Raw genomic sequence first — 21,807 nt, forward strand, 5'->3', positions numbered from 1 at the left:
CCAACAGGGGGTACTTGTTTCTGGTCCCACCTCTGGAGTTTTCAGGGTTCCGTGTTTCATGCCCTAGCTCTTCACAGATTTGCATTGTTTATAGTTCTTTTTGAGATAGACCACAGCTCGTTATCTTCATCCATTACATTCTCATCTTTTGAAAACAGAAGAAGATAGATAGTGAATTTGTCATACGATTCTTTTTCTACAGATTGACCGCAGTTGTATTTACACATACACCATAGATATATGCCTTTCTCACCATTGTTGTTGTTTTGTTTTTTTTTGTTTTTTGTCTAACTTCAAGGTTAAATATCCTTCTAACTAAACACAAAAGTTTTATTAGTTTAAATTCCTCATTTGAACAATTTAAATAAAATTATATTTATCTCCTCTGCTGGCACTTCCGAGAAAGAACCATGCGTAGGATGTAGCTATTTGTATTGATTTATTGGAAACATTCTTTATTTGTATTTGGTGAATTAGTGCATGGTCTTTATTTGTATTGGGTGAATTAGTGCATGGTATTAGATGGTTAATAAACCCTTACCATTTTTAAAAAAAAATTAATTCCTTGTTCTAATTAAAGATAAAACCAAACTTTACGATCCTTCTCTATTACTGCAAAGTAATGCAGGGCAATTACAGGAAAAAATAGCAATGACAATGATTTATTCTCTTAAATATACAAACATACAATGTAGGTAGGAAACTATACAAACACATAAAGAAAGAATTTTAAATTTTTCTATATTTGGTCTGCATGTGAGATAATTTGAGTTATATTTTACCTAGCCTCTAATTTCTTTTTTACGTGTGCATTCAAACACATAATGAATTTCATCAACTTACTTATGATGATCATATAAAGTACAAATTCCTTTGTTTTCTTGGAGATTGTTCCATCTCCCAGTGTTAATATGTAGTTTAAAGTTGTTACATCAAATGTGATCACTAACATCCTTGGATAAATTATAAACATTTTATTACTTTTCCAGTTTTGGATATTTTGGTCAACAAGTATGTGACAATAGGACAGGTGACCTGTCACATAAATCTAATAGGAAATAGATAATTAGAACTGGATAGTCGATCTAACAAACTTAAGTACAGAGATACATAGGTTAGATCGCCCACATGATTGTTTTTAAAATACAAAGTTGAACTTTGTAATTAATGTTAGGTTAGTGCTATAGCTAGATTGAAATGTTATCCTTATTAACAAGAATAGAGCAAATGAAAATAGAGAAAATAATAGAGAGCACTTGAAGTGGCTTTTAGTCTTTATTTTTATTTTGTATGAAATTTATATAATCAATTTATTTAGTTTTTCCTACTTTCTCGGGAAAAAAATTGAATTTGATATAATGTCCAGGGAAAAGGTTAAGTGACCTTGCCAATGATATAAAACGATCAAAACTAATCTAACTGATACCGTCACTTATTGATATTGTCTTCTTGATTCTGTGAATATTTTATGAAATTTTAAATACAAGAAATACATGTTTTTATGAAGAGAATCCTACCTTAATTTTTTATTTCGTATTGTGTTATGGACATTTGATCATGAAATCTGTTCATTATATCCATATGTTTTCTCACTACGTGTTACTATAATATATTATAATCACCATTTTAATACTTTCAGACAAGACATCTTTAATGAAAGACTATTGTCTGATTTTAAAGTGTTTTAATCATCAGGTATAAAATCGCTAGAGAAAAGAACACTTTCTTCCTTTCCTTCCAGTCCACTCAATTGATGATGCGGGGCAATGTTTTCTCTGGAGCGTGATGTACCGTCCTCTTGGTGAGAAGGACTTTGAACAGCCTTATCCAGCATCTAATGCGAGAAAAAGATTCCAGAAACTCATTTCATGCAATGAATCAATTGCTAGTATCGATAATTTGGTCCTTACAAACTGACTTTGCTTTTCAATTGATTCTACATGTTAATTGTGGAAAGCTTAAATCATACTTAATCTTAATTCTTAAGATAGGATTCTTACATTTTTTAAACATCGATTGCATTTTTTTATCCACTAAACTCAAAGTGAGCGGAAAACCTAACTCAAATTACATTGTACTTTAAAATTACAGGTATTTTATTCACTTTTCTATCCTTTTCTTTTCTTCGTTTTATGTGTAGTTAAATATTAATTTATCTAAAGCCCATTTTGCCACGGCAGTGTTAGACAATATTCCCTAATTTTTAGTGACTCTGGTGAGAAAATAATACAATGCTTAAATAAATTATGTTTAAAGTTGGTAATTTAAAGCAATATGAGCTGCGTTTTTTAGAATTTTATTTTGGTGGTAAAGTGTGTTATTATGATTAATTTGTACGTAATTTAAACCCTTATGATCAAGAAGACCAAAATAAAGTTTTAAAATTTTTAAGAAGAAATATTTCTGTACGATCGATTATAGAGTATTATGAAGAAATCATTATTGTACAGGACGACAATAATTCAATTTTGCTTCAATTAAAGCTCATAAAAAGTTCTTCCATAGCAAATATGAACAACAGAAGTTACTAATCGTTCTATTTTCCTGTCATTGAAGTAGTTTAGTACAAATTTGAATTTTTTTTCCCAATGTCAAACAAGCAGCTCATATTGCTTTAAATATCTCAGAAATTTACTCGGATATGGCTCTTTCTTATCTGATCTGATTTAGTGGACGTTTGGTCAATCACGTTCACATGATTCCTCGCCTCAGATACATTTACGTACTGTACTTCTAAGGATCCGGGCTCATAGATCACTGATGATGGTGGAAGCGGCGAATCAAATCTATGGAGATTAAAAACGTTTTCAATATAATTAAATTCATTTCAAGCAAAACCTGCCTATTAATCATTAATCAGGATATAATTGTCAATGACGAGAATGATCATCAAAACATTACATTTATGAATTTTCATTATAATGGTTGCTGCTTACATTTCTGCAACTATTTCTGTTCTTACTAATCAAGACGGGGTTTAAAAACATTGAAAAAATAAATAATCATAAAGTAAAGTATTTTTGTAATTAAACTTGCGGGTAAATTTTCTGGAATCGTACGTTATTATTCATAGAATTATAACAGATTATAATCAAGAATAAACTACATACGGTTTTATGGAATTCCTTTTGTGATTGATTAAACGAAAAATGCAAATTCCGAGAAGGCAACAAGCAATACTGATGCTGAACGTCAGTGGAATTACAGTATCAAGTCCTAATAACATAAAGAAGTTTTTGATTAGCTTAAACGAGACAGAATAAAGACAATTTAGTTGTTTAAATTAAAAGATGTGTCCCATTTATCTTTAGATCAAATGCACTTAGCCAGAACAGCATATTTAGCCTATTTCAGTCCAGTTTTATGTATATACATGTAACAATCTGTAATATGGGCCTAAATGTACTTACCAAAACAGACATCTCGGACGTTCTTCTCTTTTGTTTGATTTTGTCTTTTTATTGGGACGAGGCACTCAAAGGATAAATCTTTGCTTAAACAATTTGAAATGCCGCATGGATGTTGTACCAGATTCGCCGAATTTTGTGTTTCGCTGATTTTGAAAAATATTGTATACCTAACGCAATGCTGAACCTCAGATGATGACATGTTCAAAAGGAAGTATCTTCCTTTGCATAAAATCGAGCAATTTTCAATATCTATGAATACAGAAAGAAAACGTTTACAATTATTTGATATAAAGACTTGGGCGCTGTTAGTCCATGCATAAAATCCTTTACACTACCATTATTCTGCATCGATACATATTAATATTATAGTTGATAAATAGTTCCAAAAAGACATGATTCTGAAATTTTTAAAAGAAGTAAATAATGTGAATTCTACAATTTTTAAGCATAAAAAAGCTAAAAATATTTTTGGCAACAAGTGATATAATGGAATATGTATAGGTTAAATCATAGACGCCGAGTAGTATTGTTCATATCGTTTTCATTGGGCGTGGAAATTGAGGGCGCGGAGCGCCCGAGATTTCCACTCTCCATGAAAACGACATAACCAATATAACGAGGCAATCTATGATGTAAGCAACTTGTCGCATGTCTGATGACGTAAATTTCATTGAGAGTGTCAAAATTCAATAAAAAACGTTGACATGATTTCTACATACTGCAGTGATATATGAAGGGAAGTGGAAAGTATTATCGCATATATGTGATATGGTATATGTCACCAGAGAAAGATCAAAGAAAATCACCGCAGATATGCGACAATTTGGAGTTAACAAAAAATATTCAATATCAAAGTCCATAAAACAATATTTATAAAATAGGAGCAGATCAAACACGGACCTCCGAAACATCAGAGGTGAGATCAGGTTTCAAGGAGGACTTAGCATCCCAAGTTGATTGGTCACACCCGCCGTGTGCCCCTTTTCATGATTTGGAAACCACTAGTCAGCATTTGATAAATTATACAAGGTAATTTTATCGAGCAATTTTGACCTTTTGACCTTGTCCTTGGAGTTTGACCCACATTTACATTTGAACCTGAAACGACACGATGACCTTAAACGAGACTGCTGTCAACTTTTCTAATTTATGCAGCAATAAACTTCATCATCTACATAACGGGTTTACATCTCCCAGTTGTTTTGATACGCAAGAGCATGCTCTACGTATGAACATTTTGTAAACGAGAGTAGTGAATTATAAACATGTTGCAGAAACAAGGATATCAATTGATAAGTTAAAGTCAGCTCGTTTTTCATAAAGCTTCGTTGTTAGATTATCATTAGCGTCTTTTCAAATAAAATATATGAATATGAAACAGATCTGTCAGACTCTGTGGTATCTTTTATTTCAAGCTCTCCTAGATATATCGTATCGATCTAAGAATGGGAACAACCATTGTTAATTGACAATACGTCATCGATATACCTTAATGTCGAGTTGAAGGCCACAACAATTGTTTTCTTCTTTTCACATATAAGATCTTGGACACATTCTGCTTCACATGAATACAAAATAGATCTTGGCAAAATTGGTACCAATGGGAATTTGAATAGACTATTTGAAAACCTGGTTTTCAAAAACCACTAAGATATTGTCAAACAGGAACTCAATCATCCTTTTGATGTAAACTTCACAGCACTTTTGTGTACAATGAGAATGTTTTTTCTTACAAAATGATTTTGCAAATAGGCAATGACAGGCTAAGTAAATTCGCGAGTGCCATTTTAATTGTCAATGATATCATTAAGCCTGGACTTTTTGTGGGGAATAGTTGTGTATGAAGTTGAAAAGTTTAAATGCCTTTGGTTTTTGTAAAAATAAAAAGACTTTAGATTTTCTAAAAGTTTCCTGAAATTATTAAGTATCCGCATAGGATTTACACCACTTCATAGTCCGTACGATAAACACTTGTGTGAGTGGAATTTAAACATCATCAATGAAAATCGGACGGCTAAGCAAAATTATATATACCAATACATAGTATATATTAGTAAATGGTATAATTGAAAATGACAGAAACTTGCTGGTGTGATTTATTCCTCCGTAAACGATTACATTGTATCATGCATTATTTCTTTTCTCTACTGAAATAAAAATGTCAAGGTTGTTCACGGTAAAAAGTGGGGAATATCGTATTCTTGAAAAGATTTCATCCAATCTCTTAACTTTTTTTTGTTGAAAAAATCTTTTTGAGAAAAAAAAAACAAAAGCACATGCTATCTTTTTGTTCTTTTAAATGCGTTTTAGAGTGTGTAAAAATGGTGTCTGATTGGACAGAAAATAATTACGTATACATGATGTATATTTATAACACTTTTATCGTTCTTGACTTCCACATTTGGAAATCGTCCAGATAAATTGTCAATATCTAATAATAATGAAATAAGAATAAATGAAACACAATCCAAAACAGGTCTCTTAAATTAACGATAAAATTTGCCTACATGTATTGATAAATTGAAAAAGGGACATGATTTTTTTTTTTATTTTGCAATTTAGAAGTAATAATAACAATTTCAACAAGTTTTGTCCAAAGAAGGGTTTATTTACACAGTCAATATACTAATCAGACCTTGCCTTGGGACTAGGAAATTGTCAGGGCACTGAGATTCTTGCAATTGGACATAGATTTCCAAAGCTTGTTCTAAACATAATTTACTGAAAAATAAAGAGGAAAAGAGTATTTTCACATGTTTTCCAAAATTCCAAACATTTTCAGCGTAAGAAAAATAAAATCAAATGCATTTTAAACATACCTTTCGAACTGATCCGAGTATCCTTCCAAAAAGCAATTCATTGCGATGCCAAAAATAATACCTAGAAATACAGATACATGACTTTCTAACTGAAAGTGCTTTTGACATGTGATGGACAATTTAACTAGAAAACAAATTTAATTATCAAAAAAGCATTCTCCGATTTAGGTATTCATGTTTGAGTAGGATCAACAAAAGTTTGATTAAAATCACCTTTTGCGACCCCATTTCTTTTGACTGGAAGGCAAGAAACTAAAATTAATTACCTCGCAGATAAATACCCACCTACATATTGCTTTTTGATTCCCATTTTACTACTGCTTAGTTGGAATACACTTTCAGATAGAATTACATTATCCTCGAACCTGTTAGAACCAGTGATCTTAGGTATCTATGTACATAATAATTAGATTTTTTTTTATTTTTCTGTAAAACACTTCCTGTTGTGTCAGGTTTTATAGTATGTTATGAGAAAAAAAATATCGACAAATTTCAACATAAATAATTAGTTCAACTAAACTATTTTTAGGAAAAATAGAAATCAAATTTCAGTAGATGGATTAAAACTAAGACTTTTATCCTATTCATTAAAGTAATGTACATGTATTCATTTTTACTTCGATAAAAATCTAAATAGTTCTGACGGTTCAATACCCAGCAAAATCATTTGAATATTTATATTAATTTTCTATTGAGAGTTTAAATAAATAAATTATCATATTGCGTTACCAAGTTAGATATGAAAATTTGTGGTCTTTAAAGTCGAAGTTATGAATTGTATTAAGGAGAAAATCTGAAACAAGTATGAAATATGAAAAAAATCTTGATCTAGCTATTGCTAACCTTTATTTTGATGCTAAATAAATTTTATGCTATTTTGGTGCTAATTGTTCGTCAAAATCGGACAAAAGCTAGATTTCCCAAAGTATTTGCTGACTCAATAATTATAGCCGTAAAGTTTATACGTTTGATTTTTAAAAGGGTCTTTCTTTCGGAAGCCTGTGAGCATCAACTTATCTTTCGGTAGAACTGGCATTTTTTTTACGTTTACCAGATCGATAAAGCAATAAGGCAAGTAGATTCTATAGTTTTCATTGTAAATATGTTAGCAGTAAATAATCAACATGTCATTGATAACATAAGAGAATTCTTTACAACAAGGTATCTATACAGAAACACTTAACTATGCACATAATTTGTCTCCTAATTACTGAGACTTATCTATCACTGATGGAATTTACAATTGTAATTAAGACCTGCTGAAACATATTATTTCAATGACTACCATAATCTTTGCTTCACAATAAAGAGACAGAGAATGATCCTTTATCATTTGTTTTCCGATGCATGTACAGGAACCAGTAACGTTGTTCATATCAATTGAATGTCCTATTACAAATGTACATAATTTTTAAAAATAAACTTTAAAATTTCAAAAAATTGTGTTTTTAGTTAGGACCGTCAACTTAAGGTGAAACATATGGAGATAACGAAAAGTTTTCTAGAAGGGTGATAAAAATTTGTCCTTTATTTCACGATTTGGATATTTAGAACTGCACTTTGCAAGAGATAAATATAAATTGCGAGTGAAGTTCACATTGTTAGAAAACGATAAAAGTGAAATGAACCAAATTCACAAGACTGATATGTAAGAAGAAGGTCACTTTACACATCAAAAGTTTTTGAAGAGTTATCTGCTCTTGATGAAAAGAAGAAAAATTTTGATTTCATAAAATTTCTGCGGTAAATAATATTTTTTATTTCATATTTTAATAAAGAGGGGGTTTATGCATATTTTTACCAAGAGATTTGTTTGAAATTCAAATTACTTTTTACAATATTTTTTTCAAAAACATGCGCTGCTTATAGACTTCAATGTAAAATTTAAGGTGATATTAATTGGACAATAATCAAAATCTTGTAAATTCCTTTGGTGGAAAATTTTCCTTTGATAACATCTTCAAAATGCTAATCTGGCGTTTTCCTTGCATGCAAAATATCAAAATCGTAAAAAGCCTGGAAAACGTCAGATTTTTCGGACTAGCTCACCAGGATATATCGTATCGGCATAGGAATGGAAATTACCATCATTAATTGACAATGCGTCGTCGATATATCTAAATGTCGTTGTTCTCATAAATTATTGGTTAAGAAGTTTTTAAACATGATTAAACAAATTAAAAAGTAATGAGTGCATTTTTCTGTTACAGTTTTCAACATTAAATTTGTGATCATGGCATGACATTGTTTGGTATACAGTAGTATTGTGATTGGAATTTCTATTGATTTAAATCATATACGTATAATTGACACTACTGCATTAAATCTTAATGTTTTTATATTGAGTTATCAAAGATACAGAGAGATAATTGCAAAACAAGCATGCAATTAAACTTTGATCAAGCAATACTCAAACAGTTCCTTCCTATTTGTTTAATATAATCCTTCGAATTAATTATTTTTACCTAAAATCTCACATGATATATTCTATATTTACACTCAATTTTATGTGAAATGAGTTATTAAACTGTGTCAGAAATAATAATGTAAATAGCCAGTTATTTCTGAGTTCAGATCGCATGTAGAACACCTAGAAACTAAAATTATTTAAAACCTTGAAACTAATTTATAATAACTAATTTTGATAATTCATGCTCATGAGGAAAATGTACCAAAATAATTTATAAATATTTCATATCTAAAGGTCTTGATATAAATTTCTCAATTACACTAAACGAACAAATACCTGGTATTACCGTGAAAATACTTTGAAATGACTTGACTGTAATCATCAATTGTGTCAAAAGGAACAAAAGAGAGTAAAATGTTGCTTTACCAAATGCGACTTTGTTACTAAATGATAAAAGACCATTTTTAAAAATATAAATGGAAATTAAACAACAAAACTTTATGATAGACTTGGTGACATCACATTCCATTACTTATGTAGCAACATATTTTTATTATCTGGATACGGGGTCTATGTCTCTCAGTTGATTTCTTACGCAAGAGCAAGTTTATACGTACGATTAATTTTTTTAAAAAGTAAACTTTCAATAAAAAATCGATGCAACAAGGATAATTTAAAGTCTCAATTGAAGTAATCATTTCTCAAATTTTGAGGTCGATACAATAACCATATCAGGGTCAAATTCTGACTGATGTTTACATATAAATTATGACAAGGAACACACAACGGGTGCGAGCGACAAGGGTTGCTCACTCCTCCATGACACCTGACCTCACCTCATATTTTGTTTTTGCAATGGTCGATCTCTATTCCTATGATTAAACTATGTTGTTAAAGTATATATTCATGTTCTGAAGCAGGAAAAAACATACAATCAAATTTCAAAGCATAATGTCTTGTCACCTTCACTCAAGTCGTTTGTAAGCCATAACGTCTAAAGACGGCCAAAAATTCAACATTATAATAATTTAAAAAAAGGTGTTTTACGTCAATATTATGTTTCCGGTAAAACGAAAGAATAATTCATTGAATGCTTAAAAAGATAATAAATTTTTTTCATATGGTATTTAAATTAAGCGTAAATTTTTGAATGAAATCCAATGAAAATCTAGACCAATAAGTAAAGGTGGATCTAAATACATTCTTTAAAATTGGGAGATTAAGCTTCATATACATGTACATTATATAAATGATAACACATGTCTTGCTTGCAAAATTAATATTCAGACTCATAAAGCAGAAAAGAAAATGTGTTACTTTCTCCTTCAAGCAGAATTTTATCATGCAAGTACAGACTAGACTAGTTGCTAATATCATTTTGCTGAAGTGATAAACAAAGAAACAATGAAACATACAGAGATACGAACAGTATTCTAGATCAAAATAGCAGCAGAGCAGCATAAATAATGGACTAACAATTTGTATGAAAAATGTCAGTCAGCATTTGACTACGAAAAACGAGCCGGTAATGTACATGTATTTGGTGACAAGGTCATTGTATCGACAATAAAATTGAATGACTTGAAACGAGACTGTACTAAATGATGACTTTAAATGAGACTGTTGATATTCTTGTTTCATCAACTCGTTTGTCAATTATTTATCTCTCTTTCAAAATTGTTCATACGTAGAGAATGCTCTTGCATATCGAATCAACTGAGATATATAAACCCAGTATCCAGGTGATGAAGGTATATTGCTGTATAAGTAAGGGGAAGCTGACGATAGAAAAGTCATCACGTTCATCATAGAGCTTTTAAATACACATTAAATTCTTTTTCGAATAAAATATTCAAATATGAAAACAGATGTGTCGGACTCCGTGGTATCTTTTATCTCAAGCTCACCTGGATATATCGTATCGACATTGGAATAGAAATTACCACTGTTAATTGACAATACGTCGTCGTTATATCTAAATGTCGAGTTGAAGGCAACATCAAATGTTTTTTCTTTTCATACAAAGATTCTGTACAAATTCTGCTTCATATGACTACAAAAATAAATCTGCTAACAACGGTGCGCAATTGGTACCTCATGGGAATTCCAACACATCGTTGGAACATAGATATTGTCAATCAGAAACTCAAACATCTTCTTTATGTCCAATCAGTCAATCATATTTTTTATCCTTTTCTATCCTAAATATTCTCTCTTTGAAATCTCTTGATAATGTTTGACATCAAAATAAATGTATTTTATTATGTTTAATATCAACGTACATGCCACCTCATCATATAAGCAATACAAACAAACAATGACTCAACTAATACATGTTTAGAAGGTCGTTACTATAAAAGTATAATTAGAGAATTTTAAAAAATACAAAATAACGCCTTGCAAGGATACAAAAATACAGGGCATTGTAAATAAGGCAAAACATTTCTGCAATATTAAAAAAAAATTAAAACCCAATAGACCTCTCAAATATCTAGACTATCTTCTGGTTTCATTTCAAGTTGAAAATAATTTCTATTTTCATTTCCTGTTTCAAATGCCTGTTCCACAGTGCTCGTTTTAGCTGCCGAGTTCTTTTCTCTCAAACTTGTGTTATGACAATTATCTTCTGATGTACTTCCTCCACGTGACGTTGTTCCTACAGTGGATGTCAGGGAATCAATAGGACTCTCTTTTTCATTCAGAAGACGATAAACATTGGAGGTACCTGATCGCATACTTGATGGACTCTTGTCTTTAAGTGATGGTACTTGAACTCCTTTTTCTGATATCTGTTTGAAATGAAAATAAATGCTCATATCAGTCACAGTTGAATTTATATAGAAATAAAATAAACATTTCGATTTATCCGCAACTTCATTGAACAGCTATTCGACGAAGTCTTTTATTCATAAAATCTATAATTTTTCTGATACGAGGGCATCAAATAATTTAAAATTATATATAAAGGTACCCTTGCAGTATCTTCTATATCGCAGTACATATAAAGGTTATCTATTGAATCTCCGGTTCTCTGGATTGTCTGGTCTTGATCGGCAGATGATGGTGATGTTCGTCTATGATTGGTGCTAAGTACACATAAAAAGACTTTATTGGACACTTAATATTTACATTTGTCCAACATATATGATTAATTCGTTAGTAATTAACAAATGTTTAAAATATTATATAATTACATCTTATCTTGATTAGTGTGATTTATAACAGAACAATAATACAATGTAAATCTCTTTATTGCTTACAAGAATTTAACTTACCAGCGACGACCAGTCAATGTTAACAATACTCCAATCATACAACCCGCTACCACACAAGCAAAAGCCACTAATAAGTCTGAAAATAGTATATTGTTTTCATGATAAAGCTTTAATTATTCACAAGCATGAAATCACACAAACATATGCATACATATACAATCCCATATTACCCAAAATGGTTAAAATAAAATCATTAAATAGATAAATGAATAGAATATTGTAATTATAAATAAATTTGAAAATATTTAAATTAACTCCTTGGTAAAACATTTTAAATTCATAAATAAAATGCATACACTTTTGTTCATATTCCTGTATTTCACTGTTCATATTTATGTCTGCACTACCAATTTCACTTCCAATATCTGAAAAAAGAACATATAGATATTTTATAATGCAGTTAAAAAATGCAGATGATTTTTAATGTACTTTTCTATTTTCAGCAGTTATTAAATAAACGGGTTATTGTAATTATATCGGCTTATTGAACCCTCTGCAAGTAATATGCATATATTGTCCCATGTGCGTTGTTTAAAAAAATGAAATGCTTTCTTTGGTTAGTACGGTAATTAATGTCTCAGCTGTTGCAGAATTTTTTTCTGCAATAGCTGCGGCATTTATTTCCATTCTAAGAACCAAAGAAAGACACTACATTGTTTATATTTTTATCTGTGTAAAAAATATTTAAATTTGGATTAAAAATGTTGATTATTGTTTTTTTGATATGTATGTTATAGTTTCAAAAAAGGATAATTATTGTTTTATTGATATGTATGTTATAGTTTCACATTTCACCGATGGAACAGCCACTGATCAAGAAAACTGCACAGGTGATATGTCTAATATTGCTAATGCAATGATTAAAGACTATACTTTAATTCCATTAAACATTAAGGATATACGATCCTCAGCCAGGAAGGATAACTGTTTAATTTATAATTTAATTCAAAAAGTCTTAAAATAAAGCTTGAAAGTGAAATTTTTTCATGCAACAATTTTCATTTTATGCCTCCACGTATGATTCAATGTTCTTTAAAGTTTTGACAAACGGTATTTAAAAAGTTGACATTTCTACCTCATAAAATAAAGTAAAACTTGCATATTTTAAAAAAAATCAAATTTCTTTTAATCTAGCCTTAGTTACCAATGTTTATGTGCATGATTTGAAATTAGAAGTGATTTACAGTGTATTCTTTGAAAGGAAACACTTCATACACTATGTATTATGAAACAATGGAAGTAAGTAGGAGAAAGTAAAGTCCAAATAAGGGTTAATTCATGCAATCTTCCTTAAAAGCCTGGATACCTATGATTTTTATTCCTAAAATGTATTTATTGATCAATTATCAATTGAAAAATATGCAGTAGGTAGTTCAAATCGCATTTCCTGAAAAATTATTCGAGATTTACTAATTTTCCCTATACAATATGATTAAATTTAAAGATGAATTTTAAAGAAACACCGTGGGTAAATACATTTTAATTTCAGAATTTAGAGACATCTTTGTGAGCATTTTCAATTACTCAATGCCTGATTTTCAGAACCTGAGGATCGGATAACCTTAAGTGTACATCAAGATATTTTCAAGATTGTCATTTTTAAATCATCATACGTATAGATTATACCTGTTTCATATTTAGATAATTTACTTGAAAAAGACATAAATGATGATCTTACTACGTATACCGGTGTTGTAGAGTAGGATTTCCCCCATAGCCAGCCCCCCCCCCCCCGGAAATCGTACTCTTGAGTAGGTTTTCCCCTTGGGAAATCTCACACCCAGAGCCAAATTTCCCCTTCTTCCTTTATCTGAGTAGGATTTTCCCCATCGTTATAATCAATATAAACCATAGCCGCAACATATTTGCAATAAAGGTCAATGGCAAACTAATTTTAAAAAGGTAAATGAGTGTTTTTTTTCAACTTATTTTGTAAGAATTTTCTTAGCATATATTTCAAATCATGGAATCTCAACCAAAATATATAACTTTCAAAAGAAATGTAAATATTCTCAAAATATGATGAAACATAAAAATAAAAAAATAAATAAATAAAAAAAAAATGGATGTCTGGATTGTGTATAATATTAAAATACATTCTTGAAAATTTTCCCAGAAACTTTGAAGCAAGAAAAATTCATACCTTTTATAATTTTTTAAGGAACATGTTGAACTATAAAGTTGCATATTTGAACTTTTCTCCAGTTTCATCAATTTATTTGATTTTTAAAAAAAATGGCCTGACGGTATAGCCATGAAAAATCGGATTGAAAATTTTCATGTTCATTTTTCGTATACGTATTTTAAATACATCTGGTCACCATTTTGATGATGGGACACCTGTAGCAATGTGCCAACCATTCCTCCTAAAAAAATAAGTAGAGCAATTATATTTTATTGGGGGGGGGGGGGTGGCTCTGGGGTAAATGGTACTCTACAACTACTACCCAGAGTAGGACCCACCCCAGCCCCCCCGCTGGAAAATTGACTCTAAAGTGGTATTTCTGTAGGTGAAATCCTATTCTAGAGCCATTTTCCTGGGGGAAATCCTACTCTAGAGCCACTGTTTCGGGGGGAAATTCTACTTTAGAGCCAGTTTGCCGGGGGAAAAGATTTTAGGGAGGAAACCCTACTCTACAAGACCGATATCAAGCTTCATGATGTACATTTCAATCGTTAACTTCTCTTTTTTTGCAGTAATTTTCATACTTATTCTTAGACTATCATTAATTGGGCTTTTGGGAAGAGCGCTGACTTTTACAATTGACGGTTTACTTCGAATGTGTCATATTTATCGAGGTACAGAATTGACTATAGATGAGAAAACCCTTCTAGTGGTCATAGTTATGGTGTTAGGGAACAAACATGTGAAGGGCGGTATTTGAGGATAGGGTAGTTGTCGGAATCTTGGTGAGCAACTTATATCTGCTTTATTTCAGTCCATATTTTAATTTAATTAAATGTTGGGCTAAACATGGTATTGCAAAAGAGCTTCCGTATATTGCACAAGTGTAAAAGTAAGCTGTTGATTGTAAAAGTCAGCGCTCTTCGCAATAGTCCAATATTAACCATAATCTACACACTGCACTGACGACGAATTTTCCTGTTGTTTGCCGATCATGACATGGAGCACATGGCGGGAATGTTCACTCCTTGATCTTTTGCACCTGATCCCACCTCCGATAGTTGTAAGTTTTTGGAGTGATTTTTTGCCATGCTCCAATTTTGTATTGTTAAATGGAGGTTTGAGCTAGAATACCGTTCGTTATCACCATATATTTCATGCTTTATACTATGAGCAAGAATACTTACCATTACTGGAGACAATTAGTACGTGTTGTTGCATTCCTTTTTCATAACACAAGGCTCTTAGTTGACCAAATTACGTTAAATCATTGTTATAAAATACATTTGAAATTGATGAGGCTTTGAAAAACTGAGAATATACCACGATTAGGTTGTATAACTTCTAGAAATGAGCGAAATACTTTCCTGACGCAAGCAAGAGTACAAGAAAAATTATTAATGATTGTAAATGATGGTTTAATGTTATATTTTTTTTATTGAATCAGTGATCTAGTACCTAGCTATCTAAAGTTTTAGTTTTTTTTTATTTTAAAGACATGTTGGTTGGATAAGTTTATTACAATACTTTTCATAATGTAGTAGATTTATTGTTATAAACAAGTTGCTAACGCGAAGAAATCGTTATAAAAGAAAAAAATGTAATAGGAAAAATGTATCTTACCTGTTTGTTTCGGAAAAGCACATGTTACAGAGAACCAGTCATATATGCACTTTGATATATTACAATATTTTTTATGGAAAGTTGGAGGTGTATTCTCATGAAGATTTGTAAGCATAGGTAAATTAAGTGTGAAGTTCACACAGATTTTCTCTTCATCATACAGGGAGTTGTTCGCTATAAACGTTCCTTTGCAGTGCATTGTGCAGTTCACACCTGCGTCAAAAAAGAAGAAAAATGTATTTATGGATTGAGTTTAAAAGCTACCCGCGTTACACTAAATAATAGGGGCGGTGGAAAGGGTAAAAATGACGTTAATGCAAAACTAACAACTAATTCTAAAAACATACTGAAATACAAAATCAACAGACTCGTTTACAACATCAACAGACTCCGACGTTAAACCAACGATCACCGATGCAAAACCAGCAGGCATTTACTGAATTGACGCTAGATGGCGTGCAAAAACAGACATCGCCTGAATGAACGTTAGATGGTGCTCAAGCTTTTCTGCTACATTATAATATTGTACACTCATAGGAAGATAAATGCGCGAAATTTGCACGCCAAATAATTTAATTCAGTGAATGACTGTTGGTTTAACATCGATGATCGTTGGTTTTGCATCTAATTCTGCTGCTTCAGCAAACGAGTCTGTTGGTTTTGTATTAAAGTATTTTTTTTTAATTAGTTGTTAGTTTTGCATTAACGTCTTTTTTACCCTTTCCGCCGCCCATAGAATAATCTGGGTTGGGAAGTTACGCTTCATAAACATGGATTATAAAATATGCAAACTGTTCCAACCGTATGAAGCTTAGGGTATTATTGAATTCATTCATTAAATTTAGTGTAGAAAAAAAGACAATTTCTCCTCAAATATAACTTTAAATTGTACAAAATTTAAATATTTCGTCAGGCAGATTGATACGCTTTTGAGTTAGACAGTCATTGGGACGTAGGAAACATACGTTATACAATATTAACTAATTTTACAGGCATTCAAAAAGTGCGCTACAGTCAGAATTAAAATTTTTAAGGAATTAATTTAATAGCTACCCAGGAGGTTATACCTTGGATGGAACAGTTTAGATATTTTATAAACCACTTCGTACAGCTGAATTTTATGAAGATAAAAAGCGTAAACTGTTCCAACAAATTTATACCGTATAAATTGAATAGCTATAAAATTCATTCTGTGTAATTTAATTTTCTATCAATAAGTGAAAAAAAAAAAGAAAGAACAATTTCACCTCAAATCAAACATTGGTTTATCGGACTTGGAATTATATCCTTTTTTAAATGTTACTCCAGAAAAGCACATTTTCCTATCTTAACCCGGTATTTTTTTAACCGAATCATTACGTTCCCGTCATCAAAAGGAAATCAATAATGTCAAATACAAAGAAAATAAAATCATCCTTTATAATGTTTATAAAATTAAAGGATTTCGAATGTCCTAAATAATTTATAAGAAAGCCATTGAAACCTTTTTGAATCTTGTCGTAAGGGCAGCGTTGTTCAGTCAATTCATTTTGAATTACAAGTGCATCTCTAAGACACCACTTTACTTCATTTAATCTGTGTAGATAAAAATGACAATCAGAAACAGCTTATTTGTGTGAATGTATGTAGAGTAATAGGGTCTAAATATATGTTAGCTAAGCTTTATATTTTTATATATGAACTTTGAACCTACTCAACTGAAACGGTTGGCGTCATGGAACGAGAACCACAGGAGAAAATAAACTGAACTGAAATTAAAATCAAAGAATAATATTTAATCAAAGTTAGAATTTGAAATAAAATGATAAAAAATAGTTTCTATTTTAAATTTATTTTGGTTAATACACGTAAGGCTTTTGGGCTATGTTTTATCAAAGTTTTATTACAATTTCTTTCTTTTTCATCATTATTATGTTATATTATCGAGAACCATCGTTGCGTATAAGTACAGCAGTGTGCAGATCTGGTAAGATATATGTATGAGTTTTTTATTGTTTGTTTAACGCTTTTTACACATTTTGAGTCACTCGCAGATGAAGGTCAACGAATTTAGACCTATACTCGGCACATAAGGGCTTTGAAAATGATCTTTTTCCTGTCAGTATCAACTGTGGACCATGTCCTCGGTCTATTTCTAGTCAAATACCCAAATAGGAACCAAATTTATTATATACCCATCAATTTCCTTGTTTTTGTTACTGTTAATTTTACAGAGTTTGATCCGATTTTCCGGATCACCACACTGTGGTTTTCTGAATCCATATCACCACTCTCTGAAACTGATGACGAAGTACGCAAAAACATGACGTTATTTTTCTTGCGCGTTAAAAAGTCCCTTGTTATTATGCTTTGTTTTATGGATAAATATTATACAATTGATCTCTAAATTTTTATTCTGCTATATTTAGCTAGTTATAAGGGGGTATATAATAAATTTATCATTATAACAGTAACTTGATCCGAAGAGCCGTATCACGTCTCGTTGACAGGCGCGGAACATCAGATCAAACTCGACGCTTCGCGTCTCGTTTTATCTGATGACCCGCGCCTGTCAACTCGACGTGATACGACCTTTCGGATCAAGTTACTGTTATAATAATATATATGTACCAGCCTTTGGTTTATCTGTTAAATCGAGTTCAACGGGTATAGATAGAGTGAATGTAGGAATGAAAATGAATATTGCCAAAAGACGTCGTCGATATATCTTCACCTCTACTAATGTGTTCGGAACCTTTTATTTTTCGGTGTTCTGCAAATTATAAAACCCGATGAGTTCAGAGTAGTTCTGGCAGTGGCTCTAGCGAGACTTAGCGAGACTTCAGCGAGATAGGGTAAATTATTCACGGAAATGTGGCTAGGAAGTGACTAGCACGTGGAGGCATGGTAAACAGAAAAGTTATGTTGCGTTTCAGTTTTCACCATCCTAGAATCAGTTGATAATGTCTGTAGAAATGTACTTCAATCAATCAATCTCTCTTACAATCATTCAAACTTAAATAAGTATACTCTACAATACGATTTTCTGCAGTCATGAATTAAATTTCTTTTTGAATAAATAATTTTGCATGGGAACCGGGTCTATATTTTTTGGCGTAAGATTAGCAAATGAGGCAACATCATGATTTTAACTGACCAATCAGCTGAATGAGTATTGCATTATGGGTCACTACGAATACTACAGGAATTTTACGCTTGAAAAAAAGGAAAACCTTATGGTAAATGAAAAGCATTAATTTTTTAAAATTATTATTTTCATGCTCATAATGACAAACAATTCATTTGTTAAATAAACGGCGGAAGTCTAGGTTTCTAAAAGTCATACTCCAAAAGCGATTTTCGTCTGTATTAATTCCTTTGTTGTACTATCAGTGAATACAATTGCCTGGTGAATTCCCTGGCCGAACACGTGATCACGAACGTAAATAAAGTTTTGTCCATTTAAATGCATGAGATGCTGCTCGTTTTCCTTACCCTTGAAGCGCTGGTGTTCTGAACTATACGCAAACTACATTTTATTAAGCATTTTTTCCATTTAACAACAAATTAAAAACGCCCGTAACATCTTTCATAGCTTCTTATCTTATTTGTATTTTGCTCGTTAGAACATTTTATTTATTTTGCAGTACATTAACATTATCGTAGATTGACCTGAACTACGTGTTCGAAGTAAAATGTAAACATGTATTTGGTGTAAACGTTGCCATTCATTCGACGATTGGTCAGTTGCTCGTGGTAAGATCCTCTGTGCGCATTTATAACAATAGCCATATAAGGCAAACAAAGGTTTGTCAGTGTAGATGATTATGCACATTTTTTACCAGCGAATCGGTCACTAGTGAGCTCTAATTTTCGCCAAAAAGTATAAGATATCTTGTATTTTAATACCCCCTCCTTTAGCCACCCTTTCCTGTTGAAAATCATGAAAGTCTTTCAGAAAGGTCTGGAAACATTTATAGCAGGACATGTTTTCAAAAGAAACAGGCTATAGCAATGTCATGTTTACTGCCAATTTTATTTATAAAACCGGTTCTACCCTATAACCTTTGAATAGATAAACCTAAACCACGTGTCTTGAATTTAAATCACAATAACATTAGTAGGGGTGTCTTATCAATAAAATGAAGGTCCTACAATGAAGCGCATTGAAGTGGTAAAATTTTCTGTTTGGATGGAACATTTTGAGCGATTTTTAGACACGCCTATTCTTTTAGAAAGGAAAAATCGGTCAAATGATTCAACCGAATACCTGTAGAACAGGTTTTCCATAAATATAATAGCCAATCAAATTGATGGTCTACACAAACACCGAGAAAGCACGTGTTCGACTGATACAATGAAGCGCATTGAAGTGGTAAAATTTCCGTTTGGATGAAACGTTCTGAGTCATGTTTTGAACGTCAATTATTACAGAATGACACGCCCATTTTTATAGAAACGAGCAAGAAATATTCGTCATAATGTTTTAGGACACCCCACTCTTTGCGAAAAGCAACATGAGTTTCACTGAAATGGAGATTTTTAAAGTTATAAGAGAGATTTAGAGATTTCCAGGTTCTATAAAACACGTATTGCAACGAATTATGAACACAATTATGAATTTATCATGTTTATTGGAGTTTCCATAACACAAGTATTGGTCGAACACGTGCGTACGCTGTGTTTATGTATGCCGTCAATTTGATTGGATATTATATTTTTAGAATACCTGTTCTACAGGTATTCCAATGAACTATTTGACCGATTTTTACTTTCTAAAGAAATGGGCGTGTCATTGTATGACAATCAACATTCTAAAGATAGCTCAAAACGTTCCATTCAAACGGGAAATTTTACCACTTCAATGCGCTTCATTGTACATGTGTTATGCTAACTCCAATAAACATGATAAAATCATAATTATGTACAAATTCGTTTCAATGCATGTTTTACAGAAGCGAGGACTCTAAATATAGCTTTTTCCTATTTGAAAATCTTCATTTCAGTGAAACTCATGTTGCTTGTCGAGGAAAGTGGGGTGTCCTAAAACATTACGACGAATATTTCTTTCTTGTTTCAAAAGAAATGGGCGTGTCATTATGTTATAATTGACGTTCAAAACATGACTCAGAACGTTTCATCCAAATGGAAAATTTTACCACTTCAATGCGCTTCATTGTAGCATGGGTTCGTTTTGCTTTTCATGTTGACGTTTTTGAATAACAATTTCACTCTAATCTCTTTTATCTGATGATAAAATAATAATAATTATACTTACATAAAAAGAGAACCGGAATTTTCATCCTCGTGTCTGGTTTTAATGGAAAAAAATCATATGTCATCTTTTAAAAGTGGAGAGTGATAAACAAACTTCATCTTATTTTTAAATTTTATGGAAAATATATGCGTCAATCAAAGTAGGAAAAAGCATCTTCCGTGTCAGAGGAATACTATTTCAAATTTGAAAGTCATCGTTTATGAATAGAACAAGAAGGAGAAGGAGTGGATAGAAATCTCAATATAAATATAAAGTCTGCATTTGATTGGATGATTGTCAAAAAAAAACTTGCAAGTGTATTAGTTGCGTGTGTAACATATAAGTATTTGCCAATTCTCTATAACCACCGAACAATGTCAGTAATGCCTGTCCACACTATATTTTCCATTTTGATAAAATAAACTTTGTGTGTGTATTCGAATCGTCACATCATTAATGAATTTATATATCTTTTTATTTTGAAAAACGTTTACATTAATATTTTTTCTGTTTAATTTGTTTTTTATCAGGTTGATATTCTTTAGAGTATTCAATATATCTTGACTTTCAACAGTCTACATTAAAGTCCTTGACTTTCAACAGTCTACATTAAAGTCAGCATTACACACTTATAATTATCGCAATTTGAGTGGTATCTTTTCTACCAAAAATAGATCATTGCTGCTCATGCGCGAGTCTAATGAGATGAGTGACATTAGACCCCTAAAATCTTAATAGTTTTCAATTGGTATCATAAAGCTAAACAATTGTGTCCTCGGTACTTTTAAAGAACGCATACCGGTAGTTTTAGCAAAATCGTTAATTTTTATATATGATATATACTGTATTATATATACATCAACCAAAGATACTCAGTTTGAGCAAAGTAAAGTATTTTATAAAATTTTA

General features: G+C 31.3%; 1 protein-coding gene and 1 long non-coding RNA gene across 3 annotated transcripts; both read right to left on the reverse strand.

The window, feature by feature from the left end:
* Positions 1-5,948: 5,948 nt before the first annotated feature.
* Positions 5,949-6,617, reverse strand: LOC134281765 (uncharacterized). The gene is made up of 3 exons (XR_009995157.1): positions 6,515-6,617; positions 6,230-6,290; positions 5,949-6,131 (listed from the first exon to the last, which is right to left on the reverse strand). It is a non-coding gene; the product is annotated as an uncharacterized LOC134281765 (long non-coding RNA).
* Positions 6,618-10,929: 4,312 nt separating this feature from the next.
* On the reverse strand, positions 10,930-21,070 carry LOC134281766 (uncharacterized). 2 transcript variants are annotated; one of them, XM_062764196.1, is made up of 8 exons: positions 20,920-21,070; positions 17,356-17,410; positions 17,146-17,237; positions 15,663-15,875; positions 12,211-12,279; positions 11,915-11,990; positions 11,611-11,725; positions 10,930-11,428 (listed from the first exon to the last, which is right to left on the reverse strand). In XM_062764196.1, the coding sequence occupies exons 1-8, from the start codon at positions 20,981-20,983 to the stop codon at positions 11,123-11,125; spliced, it is 990 nt and encodes a 329-aa protein (XP_062620180.1). In that variant the 5' UTR covers positions 20,984-21,070; the 3' UTR covers positions 10,930-11,122. The 2 variants fall into 2 exon arrangements, with proteins under 2 accessions (XP_062620180.1, XP_062620181.1); XM_062764197.1 differs by lacking the exons at positions 17,146-17,237; positions 17,356-17,410.
* Positions 21,071-21,807: the final 737 nt, after the last annotated feature.

Source organism: Saccostrea cucullata, unplaced genomic scaffold (genome assembly GCF_032062105.1).
Source record: "Saccostrea cucullata isolate Sc308-1 unplaced genomic scaffold, CSIRO_AGI_Scuc_v1 ctg5549, whole genome shotgun sequence".
NCBI lineage: Eukaryota > Metazoa > Mollusca > Bivalvia > Ostreida > Ostreidae > Saccostrea > Saccostrea cuccullata.

Excerpts from the sequence above, each read along its gene's own strand:
- LOC134281766 (XM_062764196.1), bottom strand. The coding sequence starts at position 20,983 with ATGACATATGATTTTTTTCCATTAAAACCAGACACGAGGATGAAAATT. Across the intron at positions 15,876-17,145 it reads TTACGACAAGATTCAAAAAG|GTGTGAACTGCACAATGCAC; the intron begins GTTTCAATGGCT and ends TTTTTGACGCAG. Across the intron at positions 11,429-11,610 it reads ATATAGAAGATACTGCAAGG|ATATCAGAAAAAGGAGTTCA; the intron begins GTACCTTTATAT and ends CATTTCAAACAG.